Source organism: Zalophus californianus, chromosome 2 (assembly GCF_009762305.2).
Source record: "Zalophus californianus isolate mZalCal1 chromosome 2, mZalCal1.pri.v2, whole genome shotgun sequence".
In the NCBI taxonomy this organism is placed as follows: domain Eukaryota; kingdom Metazoa; phylum Chordata; class Mammalia; order Carnivora; family Otariidae; genus Zalophus; species Zalophus californianus.
Window position 1 is genome coordinate 137,011,044 of NC_045596.1, and position 25,213 is coordinate 137,036,256.

Genomic DNA, 25,213 nt, shown 5'->3' on the forward strand with positions numbered 1-25,213 from the left:
GTTTCCTTTGCCAATAATTATTTTTTGGTTCATGCATCAATAAGCATGATTTCATCCTGGTTTTGTCTTTGAATCACTTTTTGAGTCACCTGTTGAAAGAATCCTATCCAGAAGTATTTAAGACTTTTTATGACAAACATCAAAGAACTCTAAGGCAAATAAGCATAATTAGAGTTATAAGAAGAGAATTAAAGAGATTCTGGAACAATGACCCACGACTCTCTTTGCCTGACAGAGAAAGAAAGTCCCCAAACCAGGTTTTCATTTCTCTAAGCTATATATAGATGATTTCACATTTCCAGTTCACACCAATTGTTAGCAATGGTACAGACTCTCCTTAGGTGACAGAAAGAAAATCCAAGGGCTCGTTTTAGGGTACTGGAAAGTCATTCACTTGGAATAGTCTATTAGCCACCCAAAATAATTAACCACGGTTCTGGAGTGTCACTGAAAAGCCTGATTTCTGTATAAGGAGAAGCAACCACAGCAAGTGTAAAGGAGATATGACTACCGTTAGTGCAACTAGAAGTATTTTATTTCTGGGTATTGACATAACAGTCACTGGTGTCTCTTTTTTATTTATCTACCACAAATACCATTGTTGGTAATGTTAGTGTAACTTTCTGTCAATTTATAGGAACATATTAGGATTTAAAAATCCTAATGCTAATACTTGTTGGCAGATCGATAATTTCAAGTTGGTAGGTTTTACATTACTGAGTAAAATTTTGAAAACCTCTTCTGTAAAAGAAAAATAGGAGTTATCAGCTTGAATTCAAACAGTATATAGAGCCACACAGTAATTTAAACAGGGGAAGATTAATATAATCAATTATGATTCGGTAGAATAGGGAAGTGACTCTAAGGTTAGGCAGAAATGCCAATAAAGTACCCTAGGGCTGAAGCAGAGCACACGAGGAAGGACAAATATTAGAAGAGTAGATTTCCACCAGGCTGGAGTTCAGACCTTGCTGGAGAAGATGCAGTTGCAGCCCACAAGATGGGCGATAGTTTTCTGGGTTTCTGGGACTAGTGCTAGTTCACAGTCACCACGCTACAGGGAAACAACACTCTGGGGTACAGGTGAGCCAAGTCTGGTGGGCAGGCAGACAGACAGTATCAGAGCATTGCAGTAAGAGACCTGGGGTGCAAAATGTCTGCGTTAGAAGTGGTCACTGTAATTGGCAGGTGATTGTAACTGGCAATATGGTCACTGTAACCAGGAAGTGATATAACATCACCAAGAGACTGTTCACAGAACCCACTAGAAGTCCCACCCATGCACCATTAGTGGACTGTGTAGTAGGACCAAGAAAAACCAAAACAAAGGAACTAAAACTAGGCGGGTATATCGGAGGTGGAGACGAGCCATGAGAGACTATGGACTCTGAGAAACAAACTGAGGGTTCTAGAAGGGAAGGCATTGGGAGGGATGGGTTAGCCTGGTGATGGGTATTAAAGAGGGCATGTACTGCATGGAGCACTGGGTGTTACACGCAAACAATGAATCATAGAACACAACATCAAAAACTAATGATATAATGTATGGTGATTAACATAACACAATAAAATAAAAAAATAAGTTAAAAAAAAAACTAGCAGTCTTCTTTCACATGTAATGACCCCTCAGCACCCTGTATTGCCAAAACATAACATTAGGCTCACTGTAAAGAGGAAATCCTTGAGAGTCAAGTCCATTATCACAGAGCACATAATGAAGGGAAAATTTGGAACTGAGAGACAATGAATTGATCACTAGCATGAGTGGAAGAGATAAAATGCATTAATGTAAACTAGAATTAAAGAGGTTTTAAGTTAATATAAAACAAATTATATTAGAAATCATTTTATTATGAAATATATGCAACAATGGTTAATCATCAAAAGTTAAAGAAACAAGTTACAAAAATTAAAAAATTAATTATACTGATTATAAGCATGGAAAATTCAGGCAAATTACTACAATTAAGAAGGAAGTACAGCAAGTTTTCTAGACTTAAGATCAATGTACACAAATCTATTGTGCTTCTATATATCAGCAAAAAAAAGCATGTGGAATTTTTATAAAAATAGAATTTTTTAAAGCAACCAGAATTGTGACATCTAAACATCCCTCTGGCAGAGCTGTGATACATTCTGTAGAAAAGAAATCACAAAACTTTAATGAATGTTACGAAAGAAATACAATTAAATGGAAACCTATATCATAGTTAGGAATCAAAAACTCAGTATCACTGAAATATAAATACTATCTCCAAAATATTTCATAATTTAAATTCATTTCCAATAAACAATGCCAAGTTTTTCATAGACCTAGATTATAAAACTAACTGCCTAGAATAGCCAAGACAACTGTAAAGAAAAACAAGGTAGGAAGCTGCTGAATCAAATATCAAGACATGAAAATTATAACTTACACACTGTGGGGAATTCACAAGGCATTATTTGGATAAAGATAAAAAAAAAAAAAAACAACAGTTCAATGGAACACAGCCAATAGCCCAGATCAGACCCCACACATATACCTGCAACTTGATATATGGCACATGTAGTCTTATTTATCAATGGGAAAAGTAAATGTTATTTCTGCTTGAATGGATAGGGGAGGGGGGATGAAATTGAATTCAAACTTCCCTAGTAAAGAAAAAAAGAACTACAGATAGATACCTGCATGTGAAAATCCAAACTACAAAAATCTTGAAAAAAAATACTGCAGGATACTTCTATTGTAAGGTAGAAACAATTTTCTTAAACAAGACACAAAACACAAGCATAGAGAAAACATTTGCTACAGTTTATTGCATTATAAATAAAAATATCTCCTCATCAAAAAAATTAATAAAAAGGGAAACCACAAACAGATATATTTGCAATAACTAAAACTGTCATCAGATTAGAATACAAGTTATAAAGAGCTCATACAGCTTGGTAAAAATGGTAAACATATAATAGGAAAATAAATAAAAGACACATGTAAAGGCAAATTTCAGAATAAAATGTCTCAAGAGACAAAATATGAAAACCTGCTCAACCTCACCAGGGATCAAGGAAATGCAAATGAGTTTCACCTCATATCGGCATTAAATCAATGATTAGAACACCTAGCAATACAATGTTTGGTTGAAGATGCTCTTATCACCAAAGAAAAGACACTGACGAGTATTAATCACAAGGGAAAGCAATTTCTCCACTATCTTGAAGATGAGGATGCACATTTCCTATGATTTAGCATCTCTACTTCTATATGCATGCCTGTAAGAACTGTTCACATCAGTGTACAAGGACATATATGAAACAGTGTTCACAGCATAATACTCATAACAAAATAAAATTAGAAACAACCTAAATATTTTTAAGTAGGAGAATGGATTAAGAATATTGAAGATTTTAATTTAATGCAATTAAGTTAATTTGCAGAGAAAATTACTAAATTAGAAATATCTAAAAAAAATGACTACAGCTGCATTCACAAATATAATGTGGTAAAAATAGCAGGTTGAAGATTATAAAGTATAAGCCCACTTGTATGATACTTAAAGACAAAAGCAATAAAGATACATACATATATAGATATGCAAAAGACTTTAAGATACATATTTATAAATTTTGAGAAAATGAGGGACAAGGAAATCACTCAAGCTTTCTTAGGTAAAGGGAAGGAAAAAACCCTCATATCAAGGATTATCCAATCAAAATTGAACTGAATTTCTTTAAGTAATACTAGAATCTGGTATAATAATAGAACAATGTTCTAAAATGTGAGAAAAGACAATACCGCGCGCTCTTCCTTTCCAACCAGGGCCCGGCAGAATGGCTCCCGCGAAGAAGGGTGGCAAGAAGAAGAAGGGCCATTCTGCCATCAACGAAGTAGTGACCAGAGAATACACCATCAACATTCACAAGCGCATCCATGGAGTGGGTTTTAAGAAGCGTGCCCCTCGGGCACTCAAAGAGATCCGGAAATTTGCCATGAAGGAGATGGGAACTCCAGATGTGCGCATTGACACCAGGCTCAACAAAGCTGTCTGGGCCAAAGGAATAAGGAATGTTCCATACCGTATCCGCGTGCGGTTGTCCAGAAAACGTAACGAGGATGAAGATTCACCAAACAAGCTCTACACACTGGTTACCTATGTACCTGTCACCACTTTCAAAAATCTACAGACAGTTAATGTGGATGAGAACTAATCGCTGATTGTCAAATAAAGGTATAAAACTGCAAAAAAATAAAAAAAATAAAAAAATAAAATAAAATAAAATGTGAGAAAAAATTATCTCTGAACTAAAATTCTAGCACAGTACCAAATTCAAATATAATTAAAATCATGCTCAGACACACAGTGTCTCAGAAAGATTACATTCAATGCCCTTTCACAGAAGGAAAATACCCTTCTGTGAAACGATGTGCTCAAGGAAAATGGAGGATATACTTCACCAAAATGAGAGAGTATGAAGAAAAGAGATTGACGTGGGCATAAAATGTGTAGATCCTCATCCTTTATATTAGAATGTTAATAGATTATATCTAAAATTTTAAAAGTTTAAAAGTCATATTATAGTCATATTATTTCAAAACACCAGAAACTAGTTTAATTCAACTGAAATCTGTAAGCTTTCATTATAAATTAAAATAACTAGCCACAGATATCAAGCAGTATTTAGCATAATTACTTTAGAGTGAGATTTTAATACAACTTTAATTTTTTTTAAGATTTTATTTATTTGACAGAGCGTGAGCACAAGCAGGGAGAGGGGCAGAGAGAGAGGGAGAAGCAGACTCCCCGCTGAGCAGGGAGCCTGATGCAGGGCTCCATCCCAGGACTCTGGGATCATGACCTGAGCCGAAGACAGACGCTTAACCGCTTAACTGACGGAGCCACCAGGCTCCCCTACAACTTTAAATTTTTAATTGGCTTACTTTTCTTCTTGTCAGTGTATATTTTCATGAAGAAACACACTTTTAATCCTAGTACTTACTGCATAAATCACCTTTTTAACTTTATATCCCTCCCGAGCCCTCTGTTTTCAACTTTCCATCCTCGCTGTGTTCACTGATCGACAGTGCATCTATTTATACTAAGATTGATTTTTCTTTGCACCCTTGGGTAAGTTCCAATATTTTGCATATCCTATATTCTCCTCTCTATTACATAATCATTCAATTTTTGCTACAGTTCTTCTTTAAAGATTTCCTTATTCAAAAGCAGATATATGAATCGATTTTTCTGACTTTTGGCTCTTCTAAGTAAAAAGAAAATCATTTTGTTCTTTCAATCACTTGACAATTTAACTAAAGAATTCCAATTTCCAAATAACTTCCTTAGAAGTATGAAAACACACCTTTATGGTCTTCCACCATATTATACAGTTGATGAAAAATCTGAAAGTTCTTCAGTGAGAGTTATTTTCTTCTCTCAATGTTTATTTTTCCTTGCCCCCTCCAGAAACTTTCCAAAGCTTTTATTAGTGACTTGAAACCTCATAAGCATATCTGTAGTTGAGATTTGGGGAAGGGAGGAGGTTGTTAATCTGGTTTGTCACTTGTTGACCCTTCAATGGCAACTGACAATTTATATTTTTCCTTAGCTCTGACAAACTTGACATGATTGCTTTTTTCCCCTAATCTGTCGCCACTTTGGGGGACTTTTAGTAGGAGATCTTTAAACTTTCTGGATTAATCTTCTTTATTCTTTTTGTCTTATGTTTTGTAGATTTCCTGCAATGTCTTATACATCCTTTCTACTGATGGTCTCATCATCCATGCTTTTTTAAAAACTGTCACGATTTCTTCCTTGTTCTCTAACTGCTCTTTCTTAATCTTTTTGGAGTTATTTAAATCTCTGATAAAACATATAATTTAACTTTCTTATTCTACTATCTTCATTTATCCATTAAGCAAATACTTCTTTAGTGACCATATTTGCCACTCTTCTAGGACCACAGGATAATAAAATTTGACATGGTCCCTCTTTTCATGAAAGTTACCATCTAAATCCCTGAATGGTATCTGCTACTTCCAGGTTCAATTTCTCAAGTTCTTCATCTTTGTCCTACTTCCTTATGCTATTTTCAACTTAATTTTCAACTAAACATTGGATTACCGTTCATATTTAAGATGAGATATAAACTAATTTCCTAGGTGTCAAGCAAATCCATTTCCCCCAGTAGGTCTCCCTCCTAAAACGGAATACAGAAAAAGATCTCCACAAACATGGGCAGTGAATGTCAATTGGTGGGTCTAACTGTAAGGTATACAGACAGGAAGTCTGGTTAGGCTACACACATTCTGTAATGCCAAATATGGAGAGCTTTAGTCTTGGTCACCAAAACCCACACAAAGATCTGTAATTTCCCTTCAAATAAATGTGCCAGGTTTTAGATGGAACATATGGATAATATGACTACATATTACACTGCATTTTTAAGGCAGAGGAGAAGCTGCAGGCTGATTTTTCAATGAATGACTCCTTAACTAACCACCTTCTTCCTGGCCCCACTATTCAGTTTTATCTATATCCCACCACTTTCTGATGGTGGTCAGGGAAAGTTACCCTCACCACTCAGACTCCAGCCTTCCTCCAGCACACTCAGCATTCTCCCTTCCCTCCACAAACTCAGAACAACTGCCCATTACCAAATTTCATTTACCATGCCCTTACATTGGTGAGCAACTGTCTTGATCTTCTCACTGTTACAAGTTTATAACCTTTGGCTATTTTTTACTAGCAATGTGATGAGATTTTGAAAGAGGAGAGAAATAAATGGGTGTGCTTATTGCTTATACCGACAAGTAAGAAATGACAGTTCTCTCTGTATATAGAGATATTGATAACATATATCAATATTTATACATCTTTTAGTTAGATGTCTATTATATGTAAATACACAGGTATATAGATAAGTACTATATATGAACATTATATATGATATATAGACACAGACATAGATAGTATATTTATTCCATGTAGATTTACATATTATAGAGAGCACTGCATTTTTATACATATGTATGTTATATATATGTATATATTTATGTATATGTGCATATTTTAACAAAAAAGTTATCTGTGACTCAATTATTTTATTGTGCTAAAGTTATTTTTTTTGGAATTGTGGCCTAATATTTAATTTTTCTAAATTCCCCTTGATGATTAACCTAAAAAATAAGGGAAGTAGAACTATTTATATTACTATTTCTTTATATAACCACACGGTGGCAGCAAAAGATAAGAGCACATGCATAGAGACCCCGGCGCTATAAAGGAAAAAAACAGAACCTTCTATATACACTGTGCTATAAAACAGGTACACAACTACAAAACAGTCCTATAGTATGAAACTAGTTTATATTATATGGGTTTTATAAAACTATTGAAAATCAAAATTTTTGTTACTTTTGATTCTAATTAAAATAATGTAGCCATTAGTAATTACCGTGTTGACTATAACCCAGCTTCTTAGTCATACATTTGGACTTGTACTTTAAAGGTACTTCCCACGTTCTTAGTCATACATCCCACAATATTCCACTTTTCTCTACATAGAAGTTTATTTTCCTCCACTTATTATTATAGTCATGAATAGTAGTAGTAAGAGACTGAATATACAAACCAAGGCCAGACATTATACAACAACAGAACTGTGACACACAACCTGCAGCAATATGCCCAGGAACCCAACCCCATAACTACAACAAACAGCCAAAGAAGTCAGCCTACTCAAAGTCAGATTTGTAAGTCAGACTGCCATCTCTAGTTGTTCTATATGGATAGATGTTTCCATGATTTGTCCTGCATAACCGACCACCTGGACCTGCACATACACCAGCAGGCTAAAGCCTATTGTTTGTGAGACTCATGCTGTGTGAATAACCTTGGGAGCCTGGTTGTTTGAAATATATTATCTGGCCTCCAGGTCAGAACTGGCCCTTCTGGTCTGGACACCAAGAGCTACAGATCTTATCTCACATCCCCTCCTGCCCCAGGCTGGGGTGCCCTCCACCCACGTTCCTCCCCCCACCCCCAAATGGAAGGAGGCAGACACACATAGCGCAGGCTCCTGGAAAATATAAGAACATGATAACATAGGAATGCAGCTCACTCCAAACTGCACATCAGCTAACAAATGTTTAATTTCAAACACTATTATTTGCCCTATAAATATGGCCCTTGTGGGGATGGTCGGTTGAAAGTCTCACCTGAGGGGAGGATGCTCCTCCCAGTCCTCTCAATCAGACTCCAGCCTGGCTGTTTCCATGGAGCTTCCCCAGCTGATGAGCTTGGATGCTTTAAGTATTCTACTTGACGTAACTTCACCTATTCTCATTTATTGCCTACTGTTACCTTCATCTATGTGTAGATTCCTTTCCTCTTCTGTTTCTATTAGGTTTCTATAATAATAATAAAGGTTTTTTTTTTTCCTTTTCGAAACCTAAATACGGCTATTGTGCCTCTTTCGTTCAGAACACTAGTGACAATCCAAGAAGCTAAGCAATAACTTCTGTAACAATAGGCCTGAATGGTCAGGACTTGATTAATAACTGACAGCTTCCCTAATTTTTGTCCCCATTCCCGAGTTACGAACAAGCAGAGAAAGTCAGTTATCACACAAGATGCATTCCTTCTTGTGACCCTGCCTCCTCTCTCACTGTGTCAAGAGCCTCCAATTAGGTTTAGCTGAAGCCATCCTTTTTCTTCACTATGAAGTTACCCTGTTTATCTGGCTGCCTTGGAGCGTCAGTCAACATGCAAGTCATGGCGACCGACTCCCTTGATACAGCCAGCTCAGAGTAAGTAGCCTTGGCTTTCTCATTTTGTTAGTCTTCATTTATTTCCACAGAATTTAAGTTCATCCAGACCATAATGGCAAGGGAAGCATGGATATGTAATTTTAGCATTATAGTCCCTACAAAAAGAAGGCAAGGGCATACAGAACTCAGTACAAATTGATACCTGTTATAAGTTGACTACTATATTCCCTTTTGTTTTCTCAATATCTGTACATAATTTTCCACTAATTATTGCAACTTATAATTCTCTCACTATAAACAGCATTGACAACAAAACATGCTCTCACTTCATATAATGCAGCAATCCTTTACTCTGAAGGAAACATTCTCATTTTTTGCCTAAAAACTTGAGACCTAATCCATTAGCCATTGTATCAATCTCCAGTTGATATCCATTCCACATGGAAATCTTATTGACAACCACCAGCAACATACCTTGCAAAAATAATATGGAAAAGATCAAGGGAAAAATAAAGGATAGTAGCTAACATATACATATATGCAACTAGTCATGAAGCCCTGATTAGTAATAATAACTTCCTTTTCCAGGACTCATTATATGCTCTTTTTGTCCTTAGCCTGATTCCCTGACGGCTGAGATTCCTGAACCAGGAGGCAGGTGATGAGAATCTAAACTTTCAATCTTGAAGGTATTAGTGGTCTGCCTGTATATCATAATCTTCCATTAAATCTGACCACTAGATACAGAAGTAGTAGGAGGCACTCCAGATAATCAATCCCCTGGGCTTCAGACATAATTTTATTTTACTGTGGAATAGTACTAATAACTCCCGATAATCAGGATTAGTTATCTCAACCAATATTGTAATCCCTTCTATGCTTGAGACTACTGGCAAGAGTCTCAATGCTCATTTTTGAGACACCACTGTTGTATACCCTTGGATATATATTTTTTTCTTTGGAATCAAAACCTCTGATCCAGCAGCTTCCTCAGTAATGGGACTGATAAGCAATTATTTTGTGAGTGGATTATCAAGGGTAATAGTGAGAAAAGACATTTCTAATCCCAATCCTTGCCTTCCAGACCCACCACTGATACTAACTATAAATAAACATTGACTGCCAATAGATAATATAATAATATGCTGGTCAGCTAAAACACTTTACTGTGTTTGAAGCTGGGCGCTATATACAAGGAATGAACAGAAATTTCCCTGTCCTCTAGGTGTATACATTATAAATGTTGATCGTAATTTCCAAGAGCTGATGTAAGAGTGTCATAAACATATATTGTCAGAAATTGTCTGATGATTACCAAAACATGTTTGCTTTAACTCTATGGTATGATTCCAAATTGCTCTGTACAAACTGAGACAAACTGTTGTAGTCTCAAAAGGTAACATTTCTTCTCAGTCTGGAAAAATACCTTAAACTCAAAACACCTAAAACTCAATTACTACAAATTCTACATATATTCATCAATTAACAGAATTATTAACTAATTAATTCTGCAGTGCATGTATCTAATCATTGAATTTTTATTGCAATGTACATATTCCATTTTTAAAAAATATTAAGCCACAATGAAATTGGAACCCCACTAATGTTTAAGATAAAATTGAAGATATATAAAAGTAAAAAATAAAAGGGAAAAATGAGAACATTTATCTAAAACTATATTTCAAAATCTACTGTAAATGTCTTGTATGAATTAACATTGTAATACTGCATTTTGAATATTTCAGGTTCAGCAACATAAGTAATGAGCAACACCAATAGCATATAATTAGAAGTGCCAGGATACTCAAGCAAACATCAAATTTTGTTATTTTCTACATTATAGGAAGTTTTCCAAGTATGTTTATTTTTAATACTAAAATAGTGAAATTTTCAACATGTTATGAAAAAATATTCTTAAAAACAATACTATATTTTATCAATTATAATAGAGTCATAGAAACACTTCTAGGATGAACTCCGAGTCTCATTCCATACCACTCAGTTGTAGAGACCAGATCAGTGGACACTGAATTAGCAGGGACAGTCAGTCAAAATCTCTGGGAATTTTCCACTGGGCTGAGTAATTCACTCACAAAAGTGCCTTTACTGAATTGTCAAGAACATTTTCACTGCACTCTTGTTCTTCACAACCTACTTTTAGGTAGTGACTTAGAGTGACCTGGTTGTGCTTTTGAAAACCATGTGATTTACTTGCAAAAAAAAAAAACTATTAAAAAATGAGTCTCTAAGACCGACAGCAAGGTTTTCAGCAAGCTGTAGGAATATTAAGATAAAGATGATGGTGATGATAAACTTACCACTTTCAGTTTAATGCAACACCATTCCTGACAGTTCTGGCAATAATCATGTACTTTATATCACAAAACAAATTCTGTATTATCATATAAAATAACACTGATTACTAAATTATCACAATTTTATGAATATAATATTATTTAATTACTTTCTAAAGAAATAAGAACTACGTCACAGGTGATTACACATGCCTCTTATTTTGGGGATTCATAAATACACTGCATACAATAATATACATTGTACTGGAAAATTAAATTTTGCATAAAAAATACCATAATGATAAGAAATAAAGAAAATGACGGGAATAACGATATATATTCCTATGGACATAGCCCAGAAGAAAACTGTCTTATAAAAGTGTTGAATAGAGGACTGTAACATAAATAGGCACTTTCCAAGTTGTATAATTATTACTTTACAAGAAATGGTTTTTATATCAATTCTTGGGAAACTAAAATTTTTTATTCATAGGAACAATACTACAAACAATCATCAATTTCACTGGATAGTCCATGAAACCCCTTGAACTATTAATAAACTAACAAAGTAAAGTTTATAGTTCACATTTCCATGAGAACTGTTTGAGAAATGCCATTGTGGAGAGAACTGAAGCTCGATGAGCAGTATTATAACCATTTCTAGGAGTATGTTGAGATTAAACTTATATAGAAACACTAACATCAGGCAGATGATTTAGAACCTAAGCACAGGATATTTTTGACTAATAAATGATATACTAGTCAAAAGTCTAAATGAGAAACCAGCAGATATCCCAGTACTTAGGCAGGGTTGGGCTATGAATTAGCTAGGCAACTAGTATTGAGGTGTTAACTACAGAGACACATGTTCAGGGACCAACTCCAAACTAACCCAAATGGACAATGCTAAACCAGTAAGTGCTAATCAAAACCCTGACTTATAAGTTTAATCTTAACTAAGCTGAATATTAATTCTCAGGCTGAAGTCCTCTGTGAATTTAAATTTCATAGAGTGTGTCAATTTAATATACCATTTTAGACACATTAAAGCTGCTCTAAACATCCATGTGCAATTTGGGGGGGATGTAAGTTTTCAAATCACTTGGGTAAGTATTTAGGAGCATGGTTGTTGGATCACTGGGTAAGGCTATGTTTAGTATTATAAGAAGTGCCAAACTGGTTTCCACAGTAGCTGTTGACTTTCCATTCCCACCAGCAATTAATGAGAGTTTCTTATTCTGCATTTTTGCCAACATTTGGTAATGTCAGCTTTTTAAATTTGGGTATTGTTAGTTTTTTGGATCTTAGCCATTCTAATAGGTATGTAGGCAACTTGTTTCAATTTCCAACTTCCTGATAACATGACATAAATTCATATAACAGCAGAGAAGGCAGAGTATATAGGTAAAGACACAGTACAGTAGGGATGTTGTTTATGGTCTATATGAATAAATTAAACATAAGTTCAAATGATTTTGTACCTAGTTTTAATGTCATTTCCCCCCAAAAGTACGAGAAAAATCTAAATTATATTTTATATTGATAATGGAATTAAACAACAGTATCTCTGCTTGCTTGGATATGTGAGTTTACAACCACAATATATTATTTAAACACTTAAAAATAAGCCGCCAATAAGGAAAGGTATTTACTACCAGGTCACAGTTCAACATATATGAAATCTAGATAAATTGATCTTAAAATATCTCTAAAAGAACATATGCATACATATTTGTATCCATATACACATGCAAAAAAAAAATAACTGGCCTTGACTAATAAAATTATGAAAAAAACATTCACCTTTATAATAGTCAAAGAAATATAAATAATGAAAAATGAAAAAAAATGAATCAAGAAGCAAAATTTAGTTGGCAGGTTCAGGAGTTATTAAGATGGGCATGCAAACCACTGGCTTTTTTTTTTAAGAATTCAATTTAGAAATCAGCATCAAAAGTGTGAGATACAATTTTAATTAAAGTAATAGCATACAAATGTAGTATAAGGCATTATGACAAGTTCGTTAACAGCAGAGATGGAATCTCATCAAATTATGAAGAATGAATATTCATAGATGGTGGATGAGTGACTATTTTTGTATTATTTCCTGAATTTTCCAGATTTTACAAAATAAATGTTATTTTAATGATTACATGAGTGATTAATAAAATATATAAAAATTTTACTCATTATATTGGTAATATAAGATTACAAATGAGGATCTGAATCCCTAATGATAGGAAAACTATTATAGTCTTAACATTCCATTGCCGATAATATATCATAATAGTGATTTTAAAAATGGGGAAATACTCAAAGCATAATTCTAAGAAATAAAAAGATACCCTACTGTATATTACTATGATCACATTCATGTCTGTTTGTAGTGAAGAGAGACAGAGATAGATACAGAGACAAAGAGAGATAGTGAAAGACTGATTAATGAAGATAGAGACCTTGTCTCTCTTCTACACTCTACAGGCTCAATACCTAGGCTTACATCAATGTCAGGCACAAAGTAGATTCCCAAAAACTATAAACAGTTATTAGGAATGTATGCATACAAGATTAATACATCAAGACTCAAAGAAATACACTAAAGTGCCAAACATACTAAGGTTGATTTGGGGTAGGGGAATTATAGGTGGTAGATGATCTTAAAAAATGTTTTCATTTACATTTTTATATTGTTTAATGTTTGTATAATAAGTATATAAAATATAACCTATTTCTTATCCTAATCTGAAATCCCTCAAAGAAAACATCATATACATGTCTATGTGATCTATGGTATATCAAAAAAGGTTAAATAAACATAACATTTTCATTCTATTTAAAATAATTAAAAATTATTTTTAATTTTAAATTTTTTTGGAAATCACAGTGAAATGGCTGTTCTGATTAAAATCAAACCAAAATATCTCTAGTTCTATAGCAGTTTCTTATACAATGTAACTATGAAAATCTCTGCTGATGGTTAATTACTGTCAGAATTGAAATTAGTATTCCAACTACCAACTCTTTAAAGAGGCCTTAGTGCAAGAGAAAAGAAGCACCAGATGTTCAGATGACTGCAATTTTGTCCTCAGCAAAGGTTATAATCAGGTTCATAATATAAGCCTCAATGAAGAAGCAGCGTGCTATAGAAGAAAAGTACACTGGGCAAAAACTCATAAAAAATGAATTCAAAATTAGTCTCCATCACTTAGTAATTATGAGTTTGATTCATCCTTAACTTTTGTAAGCCTCAATTGCTTCAACTATATAATAGAGATCATAATAACTGGCTTACTTGCTCATTTCAAGTATAGTGTAGTGTATTTGTCAGATTTCAAAGAACGTCTCTTGTGCCTGTTTCTTGTTGTTTTTGACTTTTTGGCTTTTCATTTTTGCTTTTATTTGCAGGGTATCAGTTTCTTATTTTCCCTCTCCTACCCATCAAATCACATGCCTTCCAAACCATTTTATTTCAATGGGAAAAAAAAAAAGTATCAATTATGTCGGAAAAGACCAGCTGTCATGGACATAACTACTGCTAGAAAATTATTTTGAGAAGTGTGTTTACAGATTGTTTTACTTAAAATACAGTTTTTTAAAAAAAACATATGCAATATCATCAAATAAAATGTAATGTTCTTCACATTGTTAGTTAATTTTACTTTAAAGCTGGTGTGGCTAAAAATAGTGTAAGATTATAGATCTTGACATTTCCATGTGGCCAGAGTAGGAGGCTCCTGTAAGCTGTAGATTCTGAAGCTTCTGAGTCAGCCATTCCTTCAGCCAGAATTTCTCTGGATATTAGGCAACATGCCCGTATTTCTTAAAGAGACTTCCAGGTATTTTTATAGGTCTCATCTGCAGTGCACTCTCATCACTGCTTATCCTCCATCATACCATCACCCCAATAACATCTTAACATCCGAACCTTCTTGAGCCTGTCTACACCCTTAGTCATCTCTCCCTCTCGTGGTCATCTATAAGTATATCTTTATAATTAACAAAGTCCTTAATATCCTCATCTTCTCTGAAGAATTACTTCCCCCTCCTTACTCTAACTGAAGCCAGACTACTCACTGAGGGTGCTAGTTTGCTGTCACCTCAATTACTGTTTGTTCTCTCTCTTGCCAGAAACGTTAGAAAATATGTAAGTATAACACTCGTCCCTTCAAGCCTGATACTTCTCCACCTGCCTCCAAAAATTTGTTATAATTTTTTAAAAAGAAATTCCACCTCCTACGCCCATAATCTTCCCAGCTCTTAGTCCAATGTGTCTTCCCCTTTATACACAAATTCTTCAAAAATATTTCCCACACATACATCTTATCTTTCCCTGCATCCTGCCCTCTATTCAATACATTCCAACATGACTACTGTCAATACCACTCCATTAAAACACTACTTGACAAAGTTACAAAAGACTTTTTTTTAAATTTTTTAAAGACTTTATTTATTTATTTGAGAGAGTGAGACTGGAGAGAGAGCACATGAGAGGGGGGAGGGGGGAAGGGGGAGGGTCAGAGGGAGAAGCAGACTCCCAGCTGAGCAGGGAGCCCAATGCGGGACTTGATCCCGGGACTCCAGGATCATGACCTGAGCCAAAGGCAGTTGCTCAACCAACTGAGCCACCCAGGTGCCCAAGGTTACAAAAGACTTAAAATATCTTCAAATCTAGTTGAAATTTTACATTCTACTTACTTGATTATTCAGAGGCATTCAACACCAATAGCTACACTCAACTTCTTGAATTTTTTCCATGTCCCTACAGTCTTCTACTATATCTTTTATCTCCCATTTCTTCTCGATAGCTAGTTTCTCTGCAATGACTACTACATGTTGAATTTATTCATGACTCAAGGCAAAGATTTCTTTTTTCATCTTTTGTACACTCTTCCCTTAGTATTGAATTTCTGCCCATGACTCTAATGCCCTAACAATACTCTCAAATGTGTATGCATTTTAACTCCTATAAAGAAGACAAAATTGAAGAAGACAAAATTGGGTAATGTGTAAAAGAATGAGAGGTAGGGACAGGTCATTGAGGAATGCCTCTCTGAGAAGCTGCCATTGTAGTTGAAATTGGGATCATGAAAGGCTTTGGTCAAATGAAGATCTGTGAGAAGAGAGCTCTCAACAGAAAGCAACAACTGCAAAGTTAGTGTGGAGGGCACTGAGATGAGAAGGAGGAGCAGACTGCATGTTATAGCATTTTCAAAAATACAGAAAAAGTTTTGATTGTATATATGTGATGCAAAGACACTGGAGAACTTTAAGCAGGAGAAAGACAAAAATTGACTTAAGCTGCTATGTGGAATAGGTGGATGGGTTCCAGAAGGAATGCAGTACGGTCACTTTATAGGATCATGAGGAATCCAGGAAAAATGGTGATGGTGGCATGAACAAAAGAAGCAGCAGAGAACATGATGAGAAACAACTATTTTATAACACATATAACATATTATATAGAATATAGAATACTCAGTTCACAGATTTTTTTAAGATTCTATTCATTTACTTGAAAGAGAGGAGAGAGAAAGAGATTGAGAGAACGAATGGGAGGAGGGGCAGAGGGAGAAGCAGACTCCCCACTGAGCAGTCCCCCAATGAGGGACTCAATCCCAGGACCCTGGGATCATGACCTGAGCCGAAGGCAGACGCTTAACCGACTGACCCACCCAGGCACCCATAGAGAGTTCACAGATTTTTTGTTGAAGTAGATATTGCCTGTGGATTGTCAGGAGAAGGGAATCAGGAATGGCTTCTACAGTTTTGCCTTTATCAAATGAAGAGATTTTGGTACTACTTAATAAGATGGGATAAGTTTTGTGGAGTAAAATGGGGGTATCCATTGTTATTTTTCTGTATTATATTGAGAGGAATATAATTTATTGAAATGGATATATCATGCAGACAACTGGACCTATAGGTCTGGAGCTCAGGGAAAATGTCTGGATTGAGACAATATTAGATATTAATACTAGATAATAAACAATACGGTGGCAATATTTAATCCAATAGCAAAAATGTGGTCACCTAGGAGACCTGAGGTGGAAAGTGAGTAGAACCCTAGGTCTCTCTAATTTTAGAGTTCTTACAGAGCAGCAAAGGAGACAAGAATGAGAGGTTAGTGATTTACATGTAAAACTAAATATACTAAAAGCCATGGAAGCACAAAGAAGAAACTGTATTCAAGAAGGTTGTGGTAAACTGTACATAATGCTTTGGAGTTCATGAGACTAAGACAAATAGTTTGCCATTAGCTTTGACATAACATACATCAGTGCTAACCCTGATTAGAATTCCTGGTGAGGATGAAAACCAAATTGCAAATTTTTGAAGAAAAATCCAGAAGTAAGGAAAGAGAGAGCAGTGGACAACTTTTTCTACAAATTTTAGTTTCATGAAAAGGAGAAAAATATTGGGGTAGTATCTGAAGGAAAATGTGAGCTCAAAGGTGATTGTTTTAAAGATATTTGTATTAAAGCAGGTCTGTATATTAATTAGAGGGATTCAACAGAAATGGAAAAAGTCTGCTGCTGAAGACAAAATTCAAGATTGAAGTCTTGGAAAAGTTGATAGTGGGTAGGATCTAATTCACAAGTAAACTGGCCATGGGGAAAAAGCTATCCTCTATTATTATGTCAATCTTGAACAAAGAATAGTTTGTATAGATGGAAGCAGGTTGGTGGAGTTGGTGGTAGAAAAATGAGATTTTTTTTTTTTACTGATTTTAGTTACTTTTTAGTGAAATATGAAAAAGGCAACAGTTTAAGTTGAGGAATATAGAGATTTTTAGGAAACCTGACAAGTGTTATGGTCTGAAAGTTTATGTCTCCACCCCCCAAATTCCTATGTTGAAATCCTAATACCGATGTGATGGTCTTAGGAAGTGGGGCCTTTGGGGAGGTGATCAGGTTATGATAGTGAAGCGCTCATGAATGGGATTAGTTCTTTTATACAAAAAATGAGATTATATAGAGTTCTCTAGCCCCTGCCACTATATGAGGATACAACAAGAAATCTACAACTAAGAAAAGGGCCCTTACACAACCATGCTGGCATTCTGATCTTGGACTTCCAGCCTCCAGAACTGTGAGAAATAAATTTCTGATGTTTATAAGCTACGTAGTCTGTGATGTTTTGTTATAGTAACCCAAACAGACTAAGACATGTGGTAAAATAATCATTTTAGGGAACAGGAAAATGAATTCACTAGGAGGGCAAGGTAGAATACTTTATCCTTGTTGAATATCTATTTTTAATTTGTGTCCATAAATTTAATTTAGTCTAGTGAGTTTTGTGGTATGGTTTCTGTCAATACTCAGCTGCTTTAGCTCAGTAATAATACAGATCAATAGTTGAGTTTAGCAAAGGTCAGTTTTGCCAGGTGTGAATGACAGAGGGAGAAAGGAGCAGGAGAATTAGGGGAATTTGCCACGGGACTGTATAGTGTGGGGCCATGGAATGTGGGTTGGATGAGGGATATGACAGCATAAAGGGGATGGTAGATTATTACAAATAGTTAAAAAATAGTAAGTTCACTGAGTTGGAGGTCTTAATAATGTCCAAGAATTTTGGAGTGGGGTCACAAGTGTAAGTAAAGTAAAAGAATAGGAAGTGAGGATAAACTGTGAGAATTGAGATTGAGGTATAAGGTCATGTCAAGGTCTAGCATATGAACACATGAGTACACACAGAGGAGTAGTAGCTTTTCTCTTGTGGTGGTAGTGAGTGGAGCAGAAGAGGGGCAGTGCTGTGTCATCACAGCAAGAACTTCAAGATTGGCCTTAATTGCTCTTACTCTTTCCCTCTAAGATCAATTCTAATTAATCATTACATGAAGAATGAGGTGTTTAACAAGCAAACCTGAACATGCCCACACCCTCAGCTTTCAACTCTCCAATGTCTCTCATTGTTCTCAGATAAAGAGCCCAGTTCTAAATAGGGCCTACAACTTCTGGTATCACCCAGTTTTCACCCACCTTGCCAGGCTCACCTCAACCAAATGCCCCTTCCTGCCTTTGCCCCAGACCCTCTGGCTTTCTTTCAGTACCTTGAATATATGCTGTGTTCTTAGTATCCTCACCTTAAGAATCAGTTCCCTTGCCTCCTTTCAGATGCTACCTCAGTCAGCATTTCCTTGTAAAAGACTTCCTGACCTTCTGAGCTATCACAATCTCAATCTCTCCACCTCTAGAATTCAGCAATGCAAATTAAATAATAAATCTCATGTTCCACGTTTCAAAAAATTTTAAATGTCACAATGTCTCATTTTAGTGAGGCTATGGGAAAATATGCGTTCTTACATATCATTGATTAAAGCATACATGAGCCCCAATAAGGGTTTGGTATCTCATTAAGTGAAAAAAGCATATAAAACAGAAGTACACCATGAAGCAAATTTTCTGATAATATTAATACTAATAAAAGTGTAATTGTAATTCTGGGTCTCTTGCTGCAGCAATGTGAGTGGCAGCACCAGGCGCTGGGCTCAGAGCACAACTCCACGGATCGCTTTAAGAAGATGGCAGACAAGCCAGACACGGGGGAAATCGCTATCTTCCATAAGGCCAAGCTCAAGAAAACAGAGACGCAGGAGAACACCCTGCTGACCACAGAGACCATTGAGCAGGAGAAGCGGAGTGAAATTTCCTAAGAACCTAGAGGATTCCCCACCCCCGTCATCTTCGAGACACCCTAGTCATGATGTGGAGGAAGAAGAGCCACCTGCAAGATGGACACGAGCGATAAGCTGCACTGTGAACCCGGGCACTCCATGTCAACGCCACCGGCCTGCGGGTCTCTGAGGGGACCCGCCCCCCCAATCGGACTGCCAAATTCTCCGCTTTGCCCTGGGATATTATAGCAAATTATTTGTATGTTTAATGAAAATAAAACACACCTCGTGGCAAAAAAATAAAATAAAAGTGTAATTCTGGTAAAGATTACTAGAATAAATGTATACACATACATATATATACATATATGTACATATACACACACACATGCATATATATATATATATGAATAAGAACCACTATTTTAATGGTGTATTTTAGTGGTAGCATAATGCATACTCAGAAATGCACTTTAAATATTATGCTATATTAAAGCAATTCAGTTCATTGTTAGACTGGTTTCAAAATTCACCAAAATGCTTAGAGTAAATATTTCTGTAGATGAGTTTTGAGTAAGAAACTTCAAATTAGTTTCTGGAAAATGAATTATCTGCGTTGAGTAGAATTAGATCATAGACACTCACTAAAAGCCTAGACCTATTTTCTGGAAATTTCCGTTGACTGTAACTAATGCAGCCACTTACTCTAATGCTATGTTTAGTTGTTCTCTGCCACCATTCAGTTGTTTTTATCTGGCATATCATGTGTGCTTACCCTCTCAGAGCTGGACTATTCCAGGAAATTGCCTGTGAGACTTCTGAACATCTACTGTTCTGGGGGCAATCTGGCTTTTGTCTATATTAGGTGAATTCAGCAAAGAGATTTTGTGCCTTAAAGAAAAACTTAATGACATTTCAAATAAAATAACAAACAGGCTTTTTTTCCTAAAGTAAAAAAGTGATGGGTCAGATTAAGCCCTGATTATAGATATCAACATGAAGAAACATATAAAATTAGAAAACTAGAATTAATGCACATTTTCTTTCTTAATATTCACCCAGACAAAATAATTTATAAAGACATAATACTTTTTAAATGGGAAAAACTAAAATAAAGTGAAGAGGGAAAAATAACAGACTTGGCTTTTCTCATTGCGTTCTAGTTTGGATCCTAAGCACAAGTATTTATTTTTCTATACTTGGGTGCGCAGATGAAAGAGGAGGTATCATAATGTACAAAAGAAAGAGCTTGGGCTTTATCATTAATCACCTTAGGATCAGATACTTACCAACCATATATTCTCAGGTAGATAACTTCCTTTCTCTAAGTCTTTGTTCCCCATAAATGTAAATGGAGATAAGTAAAACACCTGATGTGCTTCCCAGGGTAAAATGGGTAGTAGGTGGTACACCCTATGACTGGGGTAAAATGTGTTAATGAATGCTGGAATTCCTTATAAATTGCCATGCAAATGATTATCATGTTATCATTATGTTAGTTCTGGGATTGAATGAGATTCTCCAATTCTCCACAAATACTGATGTCACAAAAATTTATGAACAATATTAAGCTGTATCATTGCCTTATGAAAGAGGAAATGGAGAGAACATAGGACACACTTTACTACTTGATATTTCATTTGAATGGTCCCTGATGGCAATTCTGATTGTAAAGGGCTATTTCTCTACCGTGCCATGAATGAGAAAAAAAGCATGCACTGTTGAGAAATATTCCATCTGGCTCGGGCAAGACAGAAAAAGAGTGAGATTTAAAGTGTTTGCCAAAGAGAGGACATGCAAGGTCTTTAATATTAGTCTCTGGTGGGAAGTATTATGCTTTTAGTTTGTATAAAGTATCATGTTTTCATTGAAACTCTCCATGTTAAAATATGGAGAAACCTGGTAAATAACTGTAGAAATGCAATGATTCCAGAGAATGTTGGAGAAAGTATTCAAAAATACATGGATGTTGAGAATTTATATTGAATCTCATCAAAGCAGAGTCTACTAGTCATCATCTTTACCTGCAGATTTAAGCCATAAAATAGCCATGGCTATTTGACATATCCAGTGAAGGAATTTTAAAATATTATCTATCCCTGAGATTGAAGCTTAGCAAACTTAGGGATTAGCTCAAGGAATAAAATTCTTTTGATTGATCAGAAGTATTTAAATTCAATAGCCTGAGATTCCTCTCTTTACTTATTAGAATAACAGAAAATAATAATCAGAGCAAAGATAGTTAAAGACAATGGAGAAGAAAAATAATGAGCAGTGTATACCTGTCTTACAAGAAAAGGCCAAATTCAAATCATCCTCTGGATTTCTGTAGCCCTCTTTTTCTATCCTGTGCCCCATAGGTATGAAATAAACAGGGAGTTCCATTATAAGTGGGAGAGTACACTTGTAGGAACTCAGTGGGTTATAAATGAGCATATTATAGATGCAGTAAAATGCATTTTAGTCCCAAAGGATATAATTGCCTTGTACACAATAAAGTTATAATAGCATAGGAAGGAAAATTTTCAAAAATCCTTTCATTTCATGCTAACATGATGCAGATAACTATGGCAACATTTCCTGACAGCCTAAATTAAATGGTAGATCCTGAAAAAAATCCAAATTGACTTCAGAAAGGAAATGGATTAATCAATGTCTACATAAATCTAATTTAAAGAAAATGCTTTATACAATAATGGAATGTCTGCCTAAATTATAATACATTTTAATTTTGTGTTCAACCTTGGCAATGATTTATTTGCTCTGAAATGTACTTATTCATGATGATGCTTAGGTAACAATCAAAAGCTTTCTATTGCTTTCCTAGTTACTAGAATGGATGCAATGATGCTATGCCTATATGACAGAAAACTCAGTATATTAAAAATAAACGCAATGTCCAAATTCACAAGTTTTGAGATAAGAATTCTAAGTAACCCAAATATCTAGCTACCAATAGAGTGCCCAATTCCCTATGTCCCCAAAGAAATACACTATGGAGCCACACATTTCCACAGAGGACACTTTCACAAACACATATACATTGTATCTGTGTATATATTATCTACTTTGGCACCAAATTGGTGTAGTTTCCTCACCCTACTGAACTGGACTCATGAGTAGGCTCACTTAGAGATTATATTCAAGTCAGACATAAGCAAGTTCCTCCAGGTTTTCTTATTTCTGATTTCCTTGGTCCTATTTGTTCTTCCAAGGTACAGGCCTGTTCTCAGTCTTCCCAACCAAAGAAAAGAGAATTTTCCTAAGCGTATTTAATTTTAATCCTTTCAGAATTCCAACCATTACTGGTGACCCCACCCTGTCACTTGATGAGTCTGTGTCTATTGCGTCTTTGTAAATTATATCAGTGTTCTTTTGGGGGGCAAGAGGAAGTGACAAGAAACATCCTTGAATTTCTCTTGACTTATATTTCACTAAAAATACTGATGATACCAATATCATACTCTATGGACTAATATTTTAAGTGGTTTTATTTTAACTCCTTAAGTATATTAATATCTTTCAGTTAGAGACAAGATATATTTAAAAAAGTATATTGAGAAAACTGCCAATGAATAGTTCCAAAGAATAGCATGAGTATTTGTTTAATGCGAGAAGGAATGAATGTAGAAACTGTCTTCTGCTGGATCCAATTAAGTTCTTCAGAATCTCTCAGGCCTAAACTAGATGACTAATCAAGAGTGAAGGAAAAAGAAATTCTGAAATGTTTCCTTCGTTATTTCATACACATTTGCCAAAACTTCTTTATAGTAATTAAGGAAACAAACCTAAACAAGCATTCTTGATGATGCAACTACTTTCAGAGCTTAGTAAAAATGGCCTTGCATAGAACAACTAGTCTATTTGAGTGAAGGATTCATTTCCTTTCAATGGAGTTCACTTAACTTGCTTTAATCAATCCTATAATTTAGGGACAGTTGAAAGCAGCTATCAAAAACACTGATTTCCTTCAAGTTTTCTCAAAATTTCAAAGTCTTCATTCAAATCTTCACAGCAATACTCTATAAATAAAACATCAAAAAACTTAAATATGCATATTTCACATAACTTGGCCTGTGCTACTATCACAGCACTATGTTCAAAGGCCCATTAGATAATTATATGATTATACAAAATGACTTTTACTATTTTCTCTAATATGTGACTTACATATGTCTTATATTAGTGAGATTTAAATATAAACACCATCCTCTAAAACTTTTTCACTTATACATTTTTAAGGACTTTCTCAAGAGAATTCATAGAACATCGATTTTTTCCATGGAAACTGGTTGGTGTTTTAGCACCAAAAGAAAGATCATTCATCCTATTCTATAAAATGTGTTCTCTACCACATATTTGATTTGGCTAAAAAAACTAACTGATCTATACTACATTTTCTCATGTATCAAACACAAATTCTTAGAACTTAAATGCTTTAGTGGTATCTATTACCTATTAAAGTGCAAGAAGTCCTTCAATTTTCTGAGAATAAAACATCCAAAATTTAAGACATTTTGCAAATTGGTACTCAAAGTATAATTACAAGCCTTCTGTTTTTATCAGTGTTGTGGCACTTCTGGTGCCTATCTTGCCATGCACAGCATACATAATAACAATTTTTTTTGTTTTGGTTTTTTCCCCCCCTCTGGTTAGGTCTCCTGGTTAGCTGGTTAGGCTGTGCTAACTACAAAAGTTAAGTGAGTGTATTAGTGCAGTTTGCACTTAAATATTCATGTTATTCCAAGAATTAGGCCATTTGATTATGATGGTCTAACACTACTCAGTTGGTCTAATACGACTTCAACTCAAGTGTATGTGATCTAGATGAAGAACACTTGCCCAAGACTCAAACTGAATAGTAAAAGATGGTATAAGAAAACAGCTAAATTTCAGCTTAGATGGTTCCTTTTGGCACTAGCAAAATAATCATCACTGCATATTTTTTCTGAACCTTTACCATCTACTCTAAAATTACCTACTCTAAAATTAAGAGACTCTGATGGGTCAAAATACAGAGACTAGCTAAGAAAGTATCTGTAATATTTAAGTATAAAGTCCTTGTAATTTGAGTGTCCAATGCCATAAAATGTAGGCTCTTGTCTTAGGTTAATTTCTTCAAAAAGATAGGGAGTTGACTTTAACCTTTGTGGAGGCAATTTGCAAATTTCTCTTGATATACTCTAATCCCTGCACTCTGACTCAAGTTTGAAAGTCCCAATGTATAAATCTGTTTGTGGGTTTATCTGGACTACCCAGTTATTTTCTTAATTGAAGTACAGGTGACACACAATGTTCTGTTAGTTTCAGGTGTACAGCAGAGTGATTCAGCAACTCTATACCTTTGTGCTATACTCACAAGTGTAGCTACCATCTCTTACCACACAACACTGTTACAATTCTACAGACTATATGACCAGAGTCATTTTTAAATGCAAAATGGGAGAAGTGGTCCCTGAGAAATCAAAATTAATGATCTCTTGAGGTCAACCAGGGCCCAACTAATCCCCATAGTGACTTGGAAAAAATAGCAAAAAGTGTCCTCTAAACTCATTT

At 35.1% G+C, this 25,213-nt stretch overlaps 2 protein-coding genes across 2 annotated transcripts; both read left to right on the forward strand.

The window, feature by feature from the left end:
• Positions 1-3,779: 3,779 nt before the first annotated feature.
• Positions 3,780-4,246, forward strand: LOC113924980 (60S ribosomal protein L31-like). The gene has a single exon (XM_035726223.1). It carries the CDS (start codon positions 3,811-3,813, stop codon positions 4,186-4,188), a length of 378 nt encoding a protein of 125 aa, XP_035582116.1. The 5' UTR covers positions 3,780-3,810; the 3' UTR covers positions 4,189-4,246.
• Positions 4,247-19,564: 15,318 nt separating this feature from the next.
• On the forward strand, positions 19,565-19,792 carry LOC113925236 (thymosin beta-10-like). The gene has a single exon (XM_035726428.1). It carries the CDS (start codon positions 19,565-19,567, stop codon positions 19,694-19,696), a length of 132 nt encoding a protein of 43 aa, XP_035582321.1. The 3' UTR covers positions 19,697-19,792.
• Positions 19,793-25,213: the final 5,421 nt, after the last annotated feature.